This window comes from Podarcis raffonei, chromosome 11 (assembly GCF_027172205.1).
Source record: "Podarcis raffonei isolate rPodRaf1 chromosome 11, rPodRaf1.pri, whole genome shotgun sequence".
Classification (NCBI taxonomy): Eukaryota; Metazoa; Chordata; class Lepidosauria; order Squamata; family Lacertidae; genus Podarcis; species Podarcis raffonei.
Window position 1 is genome coordinate 36,823,442 of NC_070612.1, and position 19,644 is coordinate 36,843,085.

The 19,644-nt window shown below is 38.4% G+C and overlaps 1 protein-coding gene across 8 annotated transcripts in view; it reads right to left on the reverse strand.

Moving 5' to 3' along the window:
- Positions 1-19,644, reverse strand: part of MCTP1 (multiple C2 and transmembrane domain containing 1) — a 173,884-nt gene that overhangs the window by 77,721 nt on the left and 76,519 nt on the right. For all 8 annotated transcript variants that reach the window (XM_053408001.1, XM_053408005.1, XM_053408003.1 and 5 more), the window contains 2 exons: positions 18,494-18,680; positions 13,975-14,068 (listed from right to left, as the gene is read on the reverse strand). In XM_053408001.1, coding sequence (XP_053263976.1) covers positions 13,975-14,068; positions 18,494-18,680 — 281 coding nt within the window. The remainder of the gene's footprint in view (positions 1-13,974; positions 14,069-18,493; positions 18,681-19,644) is intronic.

Below are 19,644 nucleotides of genomic sequence, written 5' to 3' on the forward strand. Positions count from 1 at the left end.
ACATTGTCCGACAAATGCCTTTTCGGGAGAAAGCCCGCTTGGTCCCCATGAATCTCCTCCATCAAAACTCTTTTCAGTCTCTTTGCTAAAACATCAGCAAAGATTTTGTAATCCACATTTAGTAGGGAGATGGGTCGGTAGTTCTTAAGTTGGGTCTTTTCAGTCTCTGTCTTTGGTATAAGTGTAATGTAGGCCTCTCTCCACGTATCGGGTGCCCTTTTCCCCTTCATGATCTCATTACAGACTTCCTTCAAAGGTTGTATAAGTCCTTCCTTCAAAACTTTGTAATATTTGGAAGTCAGTCCATCTGGTCCAGGTGATTTGCCCAACGTCATGTTTTGAATGGCATCTTCTATTTCCTGTATTGATATCTCCTGATTCAAAATTGTCTTACTTTCCTGCGAAATCTTTTTCAGCCCATTTTTCTCGAGGAATTGTTGTATATCTGTTTCATTCTGCGGCCCTTGTGTATACAATCGTCTAAAGTAGTTCTGAAAACAATTCCTAATTTCTACTGGGTTGCATATGTTCTTTCCTTCCACTTCTAAATTTGTTACCGTGTTGAGTTTTTGTCTCTTCTTTATTTGCCAAGCCAATAACTTGCCACATTTGTCTGCAGATTCAAAAGACTTCTGTCTCATTTGTTTAATTTTCCATTCTATTTCTTGATTCATCAGTTCCATATATTGTGTTTGGTACAATTTAATTTCTCTTAGAATCTCTTGCGTTATAATTATCCAATGTAATATAACAATGAATTAATGCCAATTTCCATGTGAATTCATATTTCAGACAACACAGTGAATTTCCATCAAGGAAACTCTTCCCATTCACACTGCCAAACAGCCAATAGTCACATGCTCAATTTTACCACATTAAACATGTTGGCATAAATTGAAAGGGAGGGGGGGGAGAAGTGGTAAGACGATGCCCCTGATCTGATATTGATGGTAAAATGGTTGGGGGAAAAACCCCTGATGGATCTTGCAGCAATCCAGCAAATCTAATGCACAAGACAATTGTATTCCACAATAATTTCAATATTTTTGTAATGTAATGCCATGTATTACATGAACCCATAGATTCAGCAGTTCAAAGGGGCTAGATTAACAATATCAGTAAGGCATGCAATTTGTTTCATACCTTAAACAAATGACAATTAAATCAATATTTAGCAAAGCTGTCCAGGAATCACATCTTCCAAACAGCAATATTGATTCAAACGCCATCACAGGTTAATGTGCACATTATGAATTTTAATGGCAAATAATAATTGTTTTAAATATGCAACATTACAACTGCAGTCGATGCTTATATTTTGCAAAAAATATCATTTATCCCAAACTTGAAGAATTCATCAACCACTTCTAGTGAAACAAAAGAAATTTAAAGTATAGCCATTAAAATTTAAACAAACAATAAAATACACATAATCATAAATACCTAAAGACATCACCAGATAAAACCAGCATTACAGGGGTCAGCAAACTTTTTCAGCAGGGGGCCAGTCCACTGTCCCTCAAACCTTGTGGGGGCCGGACTAATTTTTTTTTGGGGGGGGGAGTGAATGAATTCCTATGCCCCACAAATAACCCAGAGATACATTTTAAATAAAAGGACACATTCTACCCATGTAAAAACATGCTGATTCCTGGACCGTCTGTGGGTCGGATTTAGAAGGCGATTGGGCCAGATCCGGCCCCCGGGCCTTAGTTTGCCTACCCATGATTAAGAGCATCAACCACACCAACCAATTTACGATGACCAGTCAAACAACAGTATAATCACTATATCACAAACCAACATGCGCCTGGGAGAAAAGAAAGATCTTAACCTGGCATCAAAATTATGGTCATGATAGTACCAAGCAGGCCTCGCTGAGGAAAGTATTCCATAACCAGGGGGCCAAAACCAAAAAGGCCCTCTCCCTTTTCCACAACCTTCAAACCTCTCTCAGAGGGGGAACCTGGAGAAGGGCCTCCAGTGCTGGTCTTGAACAAACAACAAAGGCCAGTACAGGCGCGCGCCCCCATGGGTGTTACATTCCAAGGCCCCGCACACATAAGTGAAATCAGGCAAAGTGTGGAGGGGGTGGAGAGACAGAGAGAGAGAAAGAGACAGACTCAGCCTGGAAATCACTCAGGGCTGCTGACCAACCTATCCCAAGCCTTCCTGCTTGCCTGAGGGGAGCTGGTGCCCAGAGTAGCAACAGCTGGCCATGGAGGGTGAGGGCCAAAAAAGGTGTCCAGAAGAATTGGTGCCAGGATGGGGGCACGGAGGTGAGGAGAAGGCAGCTGTCTTCCCTCGCTCAAGCTGTAGTCCCAAGCAAGGGAAAGCCTATTTATTTATTTATTTCACAGCTGTCTGCAAAAATGCAGTTGCACATAGGGGGTGTTTGCCTAGATACTTGTAGTAATAAGTCTTAAGTCCAAAGTTCATCTTTTTACTACAACTAAATTCTGTTTTATAATTAGCTCTCAGCAGCTAATGTTAAGGTCACAAATAATTTTAACATATAATAATAGCATTACTGTTACGAAAATACTCTTCACTGTGTTGATTTAATCTGGCAACACACAAATTCATGTGTTCCAAATATATAATCACATCAATTTAGCTTCCTAACGGTGCATAGACAAGAGAATTAATATTATAGGTTAATAATTTTAACATGCAAAATATAGGCATGATCAAATCAGGGGTGCACAATAGGCATATCAATAATTTAGGGGCTTAATGTCTAAGGTCTTCCACCATGAGTATTTATTACAAGCCTCAAAACAATATCAGATTTGCACAAAATCACTTCCACGTCTCTCATTATGTGGGTGGGATGACTGGTTTGCTTTTCTCCTATTTTTATTATGTATTTTGGTTTTTTTATATTGCCTTTTTATATTCTGAACCACCCTGAAGGGTGATATATATATTTTATTAATAATAATAAGTATACTTTCTGAAAAAATTGATATAAATATCTAGTTATTTTAAAAATGATCCCACAAACATTAGCTAAACCTAAGACATATGTATAGCAAAAGACCTCAGAACCCTTAATCTTGACACTCTAGGATTTGATCTTCAGAAAAATTATTCACATCTGTTTAATGTTCACCTAATTATCTATAAAGATACACACTGCTCCAGTGCTGTTCAAAACAGCTTTGTGAATTCTCAGGTCTGACTGCCAATTAACAAAAATCAGACAAGGCCTTTTTGGTGGTTGCTTTGCAGCTATGGAACTCCCTTCATGCGTAGCTCCTTCAAGCTCTCTATCTGCATTTAAAAGTACTTTCAAAGCATCCTCTCATTTGGGGGAAAGTTTCCTCTTTTCAAGTCAAATGTGACTGTATTGGACTTTATAGGCAATTGTCCACTTATATCTGCTGAATTAGATAGTGCTATGTTTACTACTCCTGAATGCCATTTAACAGTAAGTCCAGATTGGCCACCATTTTGGTTGGTTCAATGTCAAATTGTCCTAAGGTACGATCTTTTACCGTATTTGGAAACTTTACTTCTTTGTTGTGACTGCAACATGTACCTTCTATGTGAACATAGGATCTTTCCTTGGTGACCACATGTTGAACTTCAACCCAGAGAAGAGACTCTGGTGAAGTGCTTAGTGTGCAACGTATGGAAAGAAGTGATCCTTCATGTATCTTGGTATCACGTCATGAAGAGCTTTAAAAGACTAGCACCTTGAAATGGGCATAGGAATGGACGAGATGTCATTCTGGCAACTCCTGCAGTCAAGCTGGTGACAAAGGTGATGCCAAATGTATTGCTTTGCTTTTCTGTGCACCACATCAGCGAGGCCAATAGTGGGGTCTTGCCATCTAGGTAGCCCAGGACCTTCATATGTACTACACAGGCTTGTGTCCTGGAGAGGTCATTTCAGTGCTGCTAATACAGCAGAAAGAACATTGGAGGCAGCAATTACAAGTTTCTGGCCCCTTGGCCACAGCAAGCGTTGTGATTCTCCAATGCTTTGACTTCACCTCTGGAGGGCGCTCCATTGTCTCTTGAGACAGATGGATGCCAAAAACAACATTGCATCTGAGTGCATTCCAAACTGTAGTTTCCTAATTTAGGATGCTGTCTTATACCAAGTCAAGGCCATTGGTCTATCCAGTGATTGGCAGCAGCTCTAGAAGACTAGGAGTCTGTCTCATCTGAATTTGCCTTCAAAGGTAGCCCCACATATAATGCATTGCAGTAATATAATCTGCATAAGGTAGCAAGTGAAATAGGGCAAGTGAGAAAGGACCAGAGCATTATCCAATTTTCACTAAAAGGAAGAAGCATAATTTTGCAGCGCTATATGCAAAGGGAAGAAGAAATATAGGCTGGCCACAAATTGCATATGGGAAGTAAAAAAGGGAGAGGAAGAAGAAAACTGAGGCTCTGTACCTGTTAAATTGAGTGGATGGAGAATGTATAAGGAGAGGAGGTCTTGGGAAAGAAGATAAGATGTTCTGTCTTTGAAGTATTACAGTTAAAATGACAGAAGCATCCAAGTGACAATACGAGACAGGCAGCTGTAGATGTGCGATTGGATGCAGGAATAAAGTTCTGGAATACAGTGGTACCTCGGGTTTCAAACGCTTCGGGTTACAAACACTTTGGGTTACAAACTCTGCTAACCCGAAAGTAGTAACTCGGGTTGAGAACTTTGCCCCAGGATGAGAATGAAAATCATGTGGCGGCGGTGCGGTGGCAGCGAAGGCCCCATTAGCGAAAGCGCGCCTCAGGTTAAGAACGGTTTCGGGTTACGAACGGATCTCTGGAACGAATTAAGTTCGTAACCCGAGGTACCACCGTACACGAATTGCTGGGTGTCATCAGATTATTGTGTGGTCTTAAAGCAACAGGCAATGTCCACTGGTCTTCTTTAGAAGAGGGTCAAACACAAGCACTGAGGCACTCCCAACAGACAAAAGGAGGACAGAGGAAGGATATACCTTTGGATCTGGCAGTGGGTGCTCAGTGTCTATCCCTGGGCAGCTAGAATGGAACGCACATGGCCAGGCAGCAACTGGGGGAATTCCTCCAAGCCGCCTGGGTAATTGGCTCCAGTTCCTACCAGCAGCTGCATTTCAAATTGGCCAACGAGTGGCCTCTTCCTGTGTGAGAGGCAGGAAGGGAAGATGCCCAGATGGGAGGCTGGGAGAAGAAAGGGAGGTTCACAGGTGAGGGCTGGGAGGACCCTCCCCCTTTCTGTGTGAGACAAGGGTTAAGTTTTACCCTTCAATTTACTTACCTGTTTTTTTTAAATTTTGATTAGTTTTTTACTGTGTAGTTTTATGAAAAAGCTTCAATAAAAACGAAAGCAGGAAGCTAACGGAATTATGGGAGCTGCCTGCTTCCCTCAAGTTTTATTCCTGGCTTCAACCACAAAGTGGCACTGTTACCCAACCCAGCACGTAACCATCACAGGCAATGGGAGAATGCAACAACCTGGAGCTCTTAGAAGCAAAGAACTAGAGGACTGAGGTTCACAGACATGAGTGCTGCACGAAGATAAAATTTAACTGTTGATGTGGAGACTTGCCATAAGTAGCAGAAAGAGAACGAAAGGCATTTGCAGAATTGAGGAAGTGTGATTGACCAAGCATCCAAGACAAACAAGATGCATGAGGGAAATGTAGGCATTAGGAACATATTTTTGTGGCGTTGACTGGATTGTGGAATATCTGAGCCACTGCTGAAGAAACAAAAGTGCACATGAAGCTCTTGACCTCGCTATCTTGGTCATCACAGGGGTCACTAAATAGGACGCACTGAAGTGATTGAGGCAACAGGTTGTCCTTTCTTGTTTAATTGTAACTTATAAACATAAAATAATTGTGCCACATAACTGCCACTCTAGTACCAAGGTTTTCCTTGCCAATAAGCCCCCACTTTTTTTTAAAAAAAGCTTAATACTGCCACACCACTTTAAAAAAATAAATCTCATTCTACACTTACAATGCTTTCCACTTATATTTATATACATAGGCAGACATTTCCACTTTTTCATATGCAACTCTTTTTGAAGATGGTGGAATTCAGATATGCAGCTCAAAGCAACAAATGATAGATCAGGGCAAAGGAAAAGAAATCCACCCTGAGGAAGCAAAGGACTACACTGGACAAAAGAAGAGTTCAAGCAACAGGAGATCTGCCAACTGATTTCATTGATTCCAGGGGACTGAGGCATGAGCGTAGGTATTTCTAAGTGAATCACAGGTTCTGTGCCTTGGTAATATCTAGCTGACCTACTTTTTCTGCATTTTTCAAAACTGCAAGAGGGCTAGGAGACAGGTATGGAAGACACCCTAAGGGATGGGTTGCCCTACTTGTGTGAATATATGCAAAAAATCTACTGCTCCATTTCAGATATTAAAGAAAGCATTTACAGATAATGGGAGCTTCTAATAATACATTTGGGCAGTTCCTAACACAAACAGGCTAGGAGTTTTCCATTCAACATATGTAGTCAACAACAGTGTTTAAAACAAGTATGCATCTTGTTAGCTTTACATTTTCAGATATTAACCACAAAGTGTTGATTGCTTTCAACAACTTGATCATATCTCAGCCATCTTAATATCCCAAGTGTTCTTCATACTGAAAAAGAAGGCAAAGCAAAGGGCAGCATAAGGTAAAAACTAGGAAAATGAACTGTTCTTAGTAACATAAATGCCCAGGTGTTGTGACTCTGCTTTCCGACAGACATTAAAAGCCAGAGGAGCCTGCTGTGGAGGCCTCTTCAATAATTTTTGGAAGCCACTTTCTGGAGACAGGGCCTTCTCAGTCATTGCCCCCTGCTTATGGAATTATCTCTCCAGGAAGGCTTGACTGGTATCTATGTCAATTTCATTTTGGCATTAGTTAAAAAACCTTTTCATTTCTCCAAAACGTGTAACCTATGAGATATTTTATGCAGTTGTTTTTTTAGTTTTGTTCTTTTATTGATTATTATTTTGTATCTTTTAAATGTAAACCAACCTGAAAACTTTTACTGAAGCATTGCTTACCAGTTAAAAAAAAATCTATCTGTCTGAAACACAGTCAGGAACACGCCTGGAACATCAAAGTCCATGTATTGCCAGAGTCCTCTCCAGAAAGAGGACTGTTAAGATTTTTCTAGTGAAAACTCATAACTCCCTTCAGAACCCCACACTCAAACACAATAATACTCACTCTTTGTAGACCCCTTCCAGTTGAGATGATGTGCAATGCAGTATGAAATCATTCAATAGTGACTGAATGAGTTGCCTTTTAAATTTCCTCATTCTTAGACAAGGTGCAGGATTTCAGGAGTCATCAAGTCTACACCAGACTCAAATAAACTATGGCTTTTGTTTGAGCAATGTTTGCACTAGTCAAGGAGCTACTGCATTTCTGCAGAATTAGCTCACAACCTTGGTAGCTACAAACTTGTTCACAGCTAACTGCCAAATCTCCATCCAAAACCTTCTCACCTGCCATTTCTGGTGTTTTGTCTGATGCCTGCTGGCTCTCCCACCCAGCTAGAACAGCACACTACCCTTGTAACTGAAATTAATACTGGGCTGCTGTTTTTTGTTTGAGACAAATTACACTACTGTTATGCAGGATTCATCAACAATAGCGTAAATGAAAGTCAAAAGTATGATACTAAGCAGTAAGAACATTCAGTTTTCCGGGAATTTTACTTGCATTCAGGATGACTGCATCTTTCATGCTACATTCCCTTTGGCCTCTAACACGAAGCATTGAAACATCAAGGATAATAAATCCAAGAACAGTAAGCCGTCAAGCAAATTCCATCTTTTATCCAGGAAAATCCTAAACCTTGTGCAATTAAGAAAATGGGGGGAAAATCCAAGCAAATATATCTTTGATTGCTTTTTAAAAAGCCTACATTAATGTTGAAATGCATGACATCATATCTCGTTTTCCCTTTAGGTAATATTTATCATACCATTCTGTGAAAAATTAGAAGCCAAGATAAATGGCTCAATTAATTGTACAGAGGTAACCTTCTTTGAGCTGAACCAGAGCTGTGAGCTCTTTATTAAAAACACTATTCTATAGTCCATAACCTTGTTCCTTGACTCCTCTCTAGTTTCCAATTTAAACAAGTCCCCGTGCGGCCCGTTCTAAAGGGCTTTGTCTCCCTGTCATTGTTAAGAGAGCCGAGGCATCCTGGAAGTGTGAAATCAGACCTCATGAGCTGAACGGTTCCCCAGGGAACGCTGGACCGCGCAGAAGGTCAAAGTCATGGGCCGGACCATCTGAAAGCGCCCTGATCACCAGTCTGTGACACAGCAAGCAGGGGGAGTGAGTGTGTGAGGAGACTATAATTGAACACATCTTAATTAAAACCCACAGATAGCAAAAAATAATAATAAACTGTTTCCCAGGCAGCCTGTCAAATGCAACTTAGATTTAACTTCACTAATGAGACCAGGTTATCCTTATTTCTTAAGAAAAATAAGATTCGCTTAACATTGGATACAAGATTCAGAATAATTTTTACTGTTACTTCTTAATTTTCTGTCAGAAGTATTAGGTTTCTTAAAAATAATTAAATCATGACAATACCTGATGAAAAAAATCTACATCTTATTAAACAAACAAACTCCCACTGGAGGTCTAGAGAATTATTTCACATCAGAATGCAGTTGGCCTAAGGAGTTTTGTGCCAACTTTATAGAAAGGCAAGTTCCACATTCTCTCATTAAATAACACCCTGCTTTAGGATTATCAATGTAAATTTATCTGAATAAACTATAACCATTTTTTCACTCTCTTGCCATATTACCCAATGAATAATGTTCATTCATTTTGTATTGTTCTCCTTATCAAGAATCTCTCTGCTGCCAACAAGTTTGTAGTTGTCCCCAAAAAAGGATTTGCATATGTTGGAAATGTGTATTTAATAGTTATTGGCATGATTGGACTAGCTACCAAGGTGGGGGAAGTGATGCATTTATCCCAAAATAATTTTCTAATTCTTTATCTCACAAGATGAGAAAAGGTTAAAATACTTCCTCAAATACCACAACCTGTTTAAGGACCATGAGATTTGAAGGTTAGATGAATATAGGGTCCTTTCACTGAATATTTTCATGACTTTGGGGGACTAGAACTCTCTTGTTTTTAACATCCCAGTCCTATGAATCTCTGGATCTGTAGTGGAACCATGAGATGTCTATGCCATTACAATTAAAACATTCATTAAAATGCCTTAAAACTAGCCAACTTCCACAGAACAGAGGCACAGAATCATGTTTTAGCAGTGGAACTATAAGAGGTTGGAAAAATCTAAAAACAAAATTCCAATGTTTTGCTGCTATGCCTATACTGAAGATGGAGCTTGGTGCTAAGTGATGAACTACTCCCTTGTATCACCCAATTCTACATAGCTTTGTTTAAGTACAGCAACTGAATGATCAAATCACTGAAATAATATATTCTGTTTCTCAAGTTTCAGTCAAACACAGACAGAAATATCCACAGTATTAACATGTCTTTCACATGATACATACTGGCCCATCCTTCAACTTTGAAAACAACTTTATGAGCTGTTTTGTAACAATTTATATTTAAATAGTCACAAAATTCCTGATGGAACATCTCCATCCCCATCACTCAGCCTGGACGCTGAGGTCCTCCAAGGGTCTTCTGGCGGTTCCCTCCCTGTGAGAAGTGAAGTTACAGGGAACCAGGCAGAGGACCTTCTCGGTAGTGGTGCCTTCCCTGTGGAATGCCCTCCAATCAGATGTCAAGGAGAAAAAAAGTACACAAATTTTAGAAGACATCCGAAGGCAGCCCTGTATCGGGATGTTTTAAATGTTTGACGTTTTACTATGTTTTTATATGTGCTGCAAGCCGCTGAGAATGGCTGGAGAAACCCAGCCAGATGGGTGGTGTATAAATAATAATAATAATAATAATAATAATAATAACAACACTAATAATGACAGCATTTAAAGGAATACTATAACCAAGAGCAAGGTGGTCTATTGCATGGTATTTCCTTCTGCTAAAAATGTGCATGAATTTTTGTAAGATAGGGCATGGTTTTTGTAAGATATGGTGAAAACCTAGGGCTAGTGATAGCATTTGCAAATGGAAACTCACTGAGAACTGAGAATGCACACTCTTCAACTCCTCTGCTCCACTGCCTGAGCAGCTTCCCCTTCCTGGCATTAAAACATAGTTTCACATTACATATGAACCAATGCAGTCCAGGTTCTTCATAGCTTTGGCTTGGATCCAGAGATACGTTCTGCTAGCGAGAAGACTTTTCTGCTGACTGAAGAGCTGATTCCAACCTGTGTGATTCCAACCTGGTGCTGTGTGAACAGCAACTCCTCCTAATTCAGGAAAGTGATTTCATTCATGTAAGCTCTTCTACGAAATTTTGCTGTGACCCACCCCCAATGGGTTATATGTGTTAGCCTGTATCTTCCTTAATCACCTTGTTCACTGTAACGCAACTCCAAAACACTGTGGTACTGCACTGCTAAAGGTTTGCTGTTAGTAACTGCATGAGAGTTCACAAAGTTCCTGTGGTTTGCTTCCCCTGAACCATGAAGAGTAACCCAAGAACAAACCTTGGTTACAGCTCATGGTTTATCTGGACAAACCATGAACCAGGTTCAGCTAAACCATAGCTTGATGGTGGGTAACACAGCTCAAGCAGAACCAGGGTAGGATTGCTGGATCCATGATCTTTGCACTGGATGCTTGCAAGTTTGCTTGTTCATGATAAGCCATAGTTTGAGCCATTTTATTCTCATTAGCCATTCTTCCAAATGAAATAGTGACCCCGTATAATCCCTTAAAAGCTTTATCCACATACGGAGACTGTGAAAGTCTGTATTACTTGATTAAAAATTCAATTTATTATTGTAGTTTAATGTTGAGTAACTAGTCAATGAATCTTTTAAATATGCCTATTACATTTAAGCACACTACCCAATGCTCTTCTACTGAAAGCAACATTTTAGTAACAGTGAACTGAAGCAACTGACTCTAGTAATATTCAGCTAACTAAGGGTGTGTGCTTTGTGGAAAGGAGAAGACTAGTCCATTTCAGTTATAATTTGTGTTTTTTATTCACTCATTTAGAAAATATAACTGTGACAAAAGTGTACATTTTGAAATGCTTCCCCCTGCTAAAAAAAAAGCTTAATAAAATATTTTTAAAAATCCTCCTCTTTGCTTACTGAGAGAATATTTTGGAATTCAGCAAAATCCAATCAAATTTTACATTTGCTTTTACTTTTTATTTTCAGGCATTTAATGATAGTCTATCCCAAGGCAAAATTATGCAATTTTTAGGTTAATATTTTGGCCTTTAAATACCGGGAAAACTTGAAATTATTATTATTATATTGGTAAAAGCATGTTTACTGGGAAGCAAGGTCCCCCGATATATTTATTACATTTTATATCCTGTCTTTCTTCCATCATGGAACTCAAAGCAGCATACATGAAATTCCCAACCAGGAACTGATCCAGACTTACTCCCATGTAAGTTATCACAGAACTGTAGCCTAATTCATACATACAACTATATTATTTACTATCATGTATCAACATTTATTTATGTACACCTCTGCATATACTCCTTTTATGTTTGTCTGTGAAATACTTGTATAGAAAGACTGGAAACAGAACCAAAACAGCACCATTGCCTATGCAATACTTGTTTGCATGGAAGCATTACCAATCTACTCAATATAAGATGAAGCATTAAAACTGTGTAAGACTCAACACTTGCAGGTGTAAACATAAAGCATTGAAACCAATCTAATAACATAAACTAACACATAATCAATTTATTGCAAGTATTGTTCAAACCTGAACTTGGAAGCACACGAAAGGTCCTTCCGATGCTTTCTGCCTCATAGCAAATGTGATAATTTGGAATTCAATGCTTTATGGAACACAAAACAAAATATGAGAAGAAAAAAATGCTGTATCTTGAAATATGATTTTTCTGTCTATTTCTATTGTGTATATCAGGTGATGTATGGATGTTATTTGTCAAATAACCAAGCTGGAAGATTTTCTGCAAGCAGAACACATGCTAGAATGCTTATGTATGCACCCCCAACGTTTCTACATTTGTGATGTAAAATGCTTAGTTACATAAGGATGATTTTTGCATATTGGCGCTAAAGACAAAAGGAAAGCAATGTGACCATTCCATTACCAAACCTAGCTAAAACCAAAACACTTTGAAATACACAATTTATCCTAATCCAAATAGCCCACCATGAACAAGCTAGGGATTCCTGCACACACAGAAGAACCGTCCAGCATGCAGAAATACACCTTGCAATGCACTGCATAGATAATAGTAGAGAATCACACAGATTGGGGGGGAATCCCACTGCTCATCCTCGAAATGAGCAAGATCCCGTCAGTGAAGAAGCAGGTGACTGCAACTGACTAACCCCCACTTGACTCAGTAAGGAAGACTACCTGCTTCCACTATCACATGCAATATTTCTACCTACCTTTCTGCATCAGAAAGCCCTTAAGCTAACTTACAGTTGACTGCAACAAATCTTAAAACGTAAAGCCATAAATAACTGATTATGATATTACTATCATTACATTCTCTGCCCAAGAAGGGGCAATAGACACAATCTACCCTGTGAGGGTGCAGGCAGGCAAAGGCAATCCCAAGGCTCACTCCTCCAGGCAGACTTGCCCCACTGCCATACAACCAATGAACATTGTGGGAAGGAGACAAAGACAACTTCAAGACCTGCTCAAGTCAATTTGTTTTTAGTATTTTAAAACTGCAGACTGCCTTGGCAGAAAGGTGCCATAAATCCATCCATCCATTCAATGGGTGTGTGGGTGTGGAATCAGCTGTTCAACCACTAAAGAAGGCCCATGAAGAAATAGTGTGTGCTAGAAATTTTGGCAAGTAGGTACGGTATATCTCTGGACAAATGTAAAGATACATGATGCTTGCAACTTCGTAAGAAGATTTATAATTCAGCAATCCTGCAGAACCCAAACAGGTCTGTGTCTTGTCAACACAGATGAGAAACCACCAGAGAACTCCACGTGTGCCACCTTGAAGAAAGGAGGCAGACAAATGTAATAAAATAAAATAAATAAATATGGCAACAGGCATGATGATGCTATCCAGAGTGCTGATGCAAATATCCTACATTTTCAGAGGAACATCCATCAGAAACATACTATTCTGAAGCTGTATTTTAAGCCCTCCTCTGCTTTACAGTTTTTAAAAATACTGTTTTTGACTAACACCTGAACTTGCCCTGCCATGAAGAAGTGAATTTTATCTTGCAAAATACTGGACTCCATTTTGTTTTACTCTTCTGTATCTGCTGTAACCCATTGGGAATGAAGCTTAACAACACGAAACCTTTTGGAGGGGCTGTGATGCATTGTTTCATTAAAATCCTTTTCCATTACTATTTTCAGTAAGGTTCTGAGCTGTACAAAGTCCAAACTAAGGATGGGCAAATATGTTAATTTTGATTTCTCAATTTTCTAATCTTAAATTCAGTTTCCACGTTAGTTTGCAATTTTTTAATTAAAGGTGTTCACAGAAATTCACCAGCAATTTATTCTAAAGCACACATTTTTGGAAAGCAAATTCCCCTAATAAAAGGGGGTTTATGTTATTTTCACTAATATATGCATTTGTATGCACGCTTTACCCTAGTATGTGTACACATTTAACTAGAGAACTGCATTCAAAAACTCAAAGACATGCATATTTCAAATGATGACTGTTTCAATTCACATACGGTTTGGGAAAGCGTTAAGTAGCTGAAACAAATTTGAACACAAACACAAATATGAGAAGATAGAGTTCATTTGCAAAGATCCTAGCAAACTTAAGTTTTCTACCCTGTCGGGAGTGCTAGTTTTGAAAAAGCCTATAAACCAGAAACGCTTCAATAGGATAACTATCACCACAAAAATTGAAGTAGTTCTTGCCTGTAACGTCAGCTGCCATCAAACCTTCTGCTCTGATAACCTTCACCTGGAGAAATCCCACATCCTTCATGTTATGAAACATCCGCACTAGACTCTAGAACACACACAAAAAAACTATGAAGTTAGGAAGATCTTGCAAAGGGAGGGAAAACAGGCAAATGCGATTCCATCTTCTATCACATTTTATAATGGTTGTTTGATTATTCTTAAATCTTATTCTTGGAAATCAACTATGTGTTTTCAGTACTGTATAGGTTCCACTCAGTGTAGGAAATATCTATTTCCATTCCCAGTATTTGATTTTAAAAGATCTAAACCACAGCACTCATCTTTCAGCTTCATGTTAGTGCATTATTTATTCTGAATATATCAATATTTAATTGTAATAAATAGTCCACCAAAATGATGCTGAAAGAGAATGCCCCAAGTCACAATGCATCAAAAGATATTTCTGTATACCCTAAGACAGAGGTATATCCAGTTCTAGAGATGTAGTTCAGAAGCCCATGCTTAAATGGCAAATGCCTGCTCGTTTTAGGGGATACCTTAAACAAGACTAGAGCTATCTTTATGCAGCTAGAGAAAGCAGATCCCTTCACAACAGTTTCCATATCTCTTGGCAAAAATATCACTAATGCATTCAACAACTTGTATTTAAACTATAAATAGACATAGGGAGAAAAAACGAGCAACTTTTTCAAAAGAAGTATCATAAATTTTGTGCACATTAATTTCTCATTCAGTTTTTGTATAAAACTATATATTAGATAAAGAAAACTATATAATAGCTGATCATTCTTCCAAAAGCAATATCATGTTTTATAACAAACTTTCATTTTTTTCCAAAACAAAGACTTGTGTCCATATATGTATATTATGTATATATAAAACCCAAGCCGGATATATCAAGAATAAACAGGATTTCTATATGTTTTAATGTGCCAACTTAAAGCAAAGTTGGATTTAATAGAAGTAGACATTACTTTTCCTTTCTCCTATGTTGTTGCTTAATGGATAATCATTAGTGGTATATTGCTCAAGAAAAAAGGAATATTTTCTGCTTGAAATATCAACTATTAAAGTGTTAGACAAACATTTTTACCAATAAGAGTCAGACACAAAGCCCACAATATAAATCCCCTAAGACGCTTATTGCGTACAGAGAAGGTCTGACCTTGGCATACTGAGCCGAAGCGCTGCAGTTATATGGCACATCAATTTTCACATATAAATGCATTTATATCTATTGCTTTCTATGGAAACACATGCCCATTTATTACAAATTTTTGAAAACATTTGTCTATCATCAGAATTGTGTATAATCATAGGACCAAAACTAAACAAACACTGTTTATAGGATTCCAAACTGTCTGATTCTGAAAGTTATGTTACAGATAGCATCAGAATACAGATGCTTTGCTGGTAGCGTGTCATTTGTTACAATTCTCAAGAAGGTTTGGCGGGCTTTTTTTGTCAAGCTTGTATCTAAATTCAGACATTTTCACATATGTAGAACAAGGGTGGAAGGCATGTGGAAATTACATGTTTGTTCTGTAGGTTTTGAAACTATATTTATCTCACATTTCCTACAAGATAAAAGCAAAAGCACAAATTCAATTTTGTTCCACCTGCACTCACATTACCCACACATGGGGGGGGGGGGAGAGAGATTGCAGTATTTCACTTGGTACTATTTGTCAGGGCTCTATGGGGTAATTATAGTTTGAACTTAGATTCAGCTAGTCAGCTGATTTGGAGCAATTTACTGCACATTCTGACAATCTGGGCCAGTGACATACCATAGAATATCATTGTAGGATTTTGTGAAAAGCAAATTACTTTAATACATTACTTTAAACATGCAACTTAAAGTAATGATTTATCAGCCGATTGTCAGCCTTCTTATTTATGATTATTATTGAAGGCTTCAAAACCTGGATGGTATCGAAGGCCTGAAATTTCCATAGCAGTGAAATCTTATGATTTGCTGTGAATCCTTTCAGCCCTCAATAGATGGGAAAAGATTGAAATGCTCTGGAGATGAGTCCTCTTTATTTTTTTAATGAAAGGCTGTATAATATATTTTCTGTATGGCTGCAGCAGCTGTCAGGGAGAGCATCTCAGTTCAGCTCTATTATGGGAGAACCAATACCCCATCCTATGGCATTGAGATACACTGAGGGGCCAGTACTGATTGACAGCTTGTCACCATGACGTCTTATTCCATCTTTGTTATGGAGAAAATTAATGTCACACCACCAGCCTTATGACTCGCTGTCATCTTAGAACTGCTCACCTTTTATCAATGCTCTAAATAACATTTCAAGCCCATCGTCTCACGGTGGACAATCCGGTCAAGGGACATTAAATCGGATGACTGTGAAATGTCATAATAAAAATGGAATGCTAACAACTTCTTCACTAAACTAGCTTCTCTGGTTTTTAAACTGTGACAAGGGGGAGCAGGGGTTCAGCACACCCGTTCTGAAAAGGTCATACAATCTCTCTCTTGGTCTGCTACCCATTATGGCCCTCCTTCCCCCCACCCCAAAAGGAATTAAGCTTTTCATACAATAGTGATAAAATAATGGTTCAAACAGTAATGCCTGTTTAATTTGCAGGGCTCTGATGTTCAGCTACAAATGGTTAAATGACAGTAATAGACTCATTTTGCAAGGCTATTTGATCTGATGGCAAGGTCAGCTCATTTACTGGTTTCTGTCTCAAGAATAGACACAAAATACATTTTAAAATGGAAAAGTCTCTTTAGGAAAGCTTTAAAAAAATCTATAAAATAAAGATGATAAAAGGATTCCTGAATCTTTCTAGCTGCACAGTAATAGTTCACTGTATATTCCCTAAAAGGGTGGCAGCATGAACGCCGGAAATAAAACAGGTGACAACATATAGGAATGGCAAGAGTTCCACAAATACTGTGCAATACTGTGTTCTTTAATCTGTCTTTCTGAAGCTATGTATGTATGGGTCATGTTAGGGAAAAGGGTAGTTAAGTTTGTAAGTAAACATAACAATGCCTGAAATAACCAATGTGATAAATTGACATGCCAGGCTTTTTTCTTTTTTACAGAATGCAATCCTGTTTTTATACCAACAATACCAGAGACACAATTCTAGGGGTAAAAAAAATGGCTCAAGGTTCAAAAAAGTTGTGAAATACATGACAATATTTCTGTGGTGTTATAAAATTATCAGTATCGTCAGTATCACTTGTTTCACATTAACCTGATAATGCAGAAAAAATATTATTCTCACTACTTGGTATCAAAATGTGTATCACTGCAATTAATCCATCAGAAATGCATTATATCTATTAAGATGTAGTCTGACAGACCAGTCTGTCTTGGTTGATACTAAAATCTGAAATAATACTCGTAATTATTAGTTTTCAGGCATAGTACACTGTATCTTAGCTCTCAGTTGGTTTAGGAAATATAATGTTTAGCCTTGCTAAGTCACCTCTATTAAACTGTGTTTATGATAACACTATTGGTGTATGATTTGTACAAGCAAAAGCAGACAGCTGATTCAGTGGAGATAGGTAGAATAAATTTGCTGAAGCGCACATCCTGCTAATCTGTTTGAAGAATATTGTACAGCATTAGTACTAGCACTTCATGTTATCTGCAGAGCCTGATAAGGTACATCTTTATTAAATTCAGTTATTGAAAGGATGTCAGCAAGGGAATAGGAATATTTTAAAATAAAAAAAAATTAAACAGCCCTTTGTTAGTCAGAGCTTGGGTTTAATGGCAGAGTGTCTAGAGAAGCCCTCTAAACACCTGGCAGCACTGTACAATAAAAGCTTTGTAATTTTAGGTGAAAATAGCTTTCTTCTTTATTCTTTGTGTCTAGTAAGTCAGTTTTAGTGAGTTCAGTATTCATAAACGCTGGAGTAAGAGCTCCCCTTGCTGTTGCGTTACCAAAACTACACAGAAGCCGACATGCTATGAGGATGCTGGGAAATATTTGTTTTCAAAATATCTGAGCACAATTTTAAAATTTAGCACAATTATTTTTATGAAGGGTCATACCACCATTCTTATGCATTAACGAAGGAAAAACCTATCATAACACTCTCTAAACAATAGCAAAGTTGGTCCATTTATTTATTGGACTCTTAAAGCTATTTGACTTACTGTTGGGGGGGATCAGTGGCATAACTTTTTAATTATGGCACTAAATTTTCATTTGAGAACAGCAACAAAGTAAATTCACATGGTGACTGGAATTGAAAAGCACTGAACAAAAACTAATTGGCAAGAACCAACAGAATAATCTTTAGGGCAATGCAATGGAATATTATAAACAGCATTACTTGCAGATATTAACTTGGCTAGTATAAATCTGTAGTACTAAATAAACATTCTGAAAAAGCAACAGCTTGGATGGGTTTTTAGGGGTAACAGGCCATTTCCCCCATTCATCGCTGAATATACAGTTCATGGTTTTTCACATTTGCAATCATACGTAGCAAGAGCAAGAGAGAGGCACTACATACATATCTCTTTAGTATTTCTTCCTGCTCCTTTAGGTCCTCCAGGGCATTGATTGGGAGGTCAGCGATGCTGACTGCAGCTGAGGCAGTCAAGGTGACCAGCAATACCAGAAAGCCTTCCCCTTCCTCCAGAGGCAACTCCAGCTTATGAGTTTGCTCTTTGCTCAGGGTCGACAGGTCAACCTGGCACCTAGAAACAAATGTTTTGATTAGCATGTGGCTGCCTTCGCAAGAGCAGTGTGGAATGACACACACTCAGCTATGCAAAACACAAACAAAGGCAGCCGTCCCGGGGTTTAGAAGGCAGTATTTCAAGACCCTGTTCTTTTGCTGTTCAACTCATTCCGTCATAAGACAGACAACACAACTTCTTCTTCTTCTTCTTCTTTATATATAAATACACTAAATTATATAGCTGCTTTTGAAGCGAAAGATGCTTAAAAGGCACAGTGCTAGAATTGAAATGTTGAGCCTTTCTTATCCAAATAATAGAATAACAGAATTGGAGGGGATCCTAAGGGTCATCTAGTCCAACCCCCCACAATGCAAGAATATGCAGCTGGCCTGTACAAATCTGCAACCTTGGTATTATGAGCCTCACACTCTAACCAACTCAGCTAATGTCTTAAATTCTTTAGGGGTGTCAGCGAAATCCTTCAAAATACATGTCTAAGTTGTAATGCTCTACTGTATTCTGAACCAAGTACCATTTCTATCTTGGGTCATATTCCAATGTTGTGCATCTCTATCTATCCTTGTGTTGCAGCATTACTGGCGTTGGGGCAGGGAGGAAGAAAGCTAAGATGATGGAAGGGAAAAGGACAGACAGCTTTTTGTGCTCTGGATGTCAGCACCGGAAGCACAAAAAGCCTCTGAATTTGGAAATCTGAGCAATTTCCTGATAGTTTAATTTTGGCGAGGGTAGCTTGGTTTCCCAAGCCTAGTTCCAAATCAAACCAAGAGAAACTCTCCCATCCGCATTCCCAAATAAGGTTTAACTGTTTGAACGGCTTGCGGATACGAATGGTGGAGAAAGTTTATTCAGTTTGCATTTCAGGTGAACCTATTAACTCACACTTTTTGAAACAATATGAGAACTGAAACAGTCGTCTTTGAAATTCTTCAGCAAAGTAACATGTACAAAAATGCATACT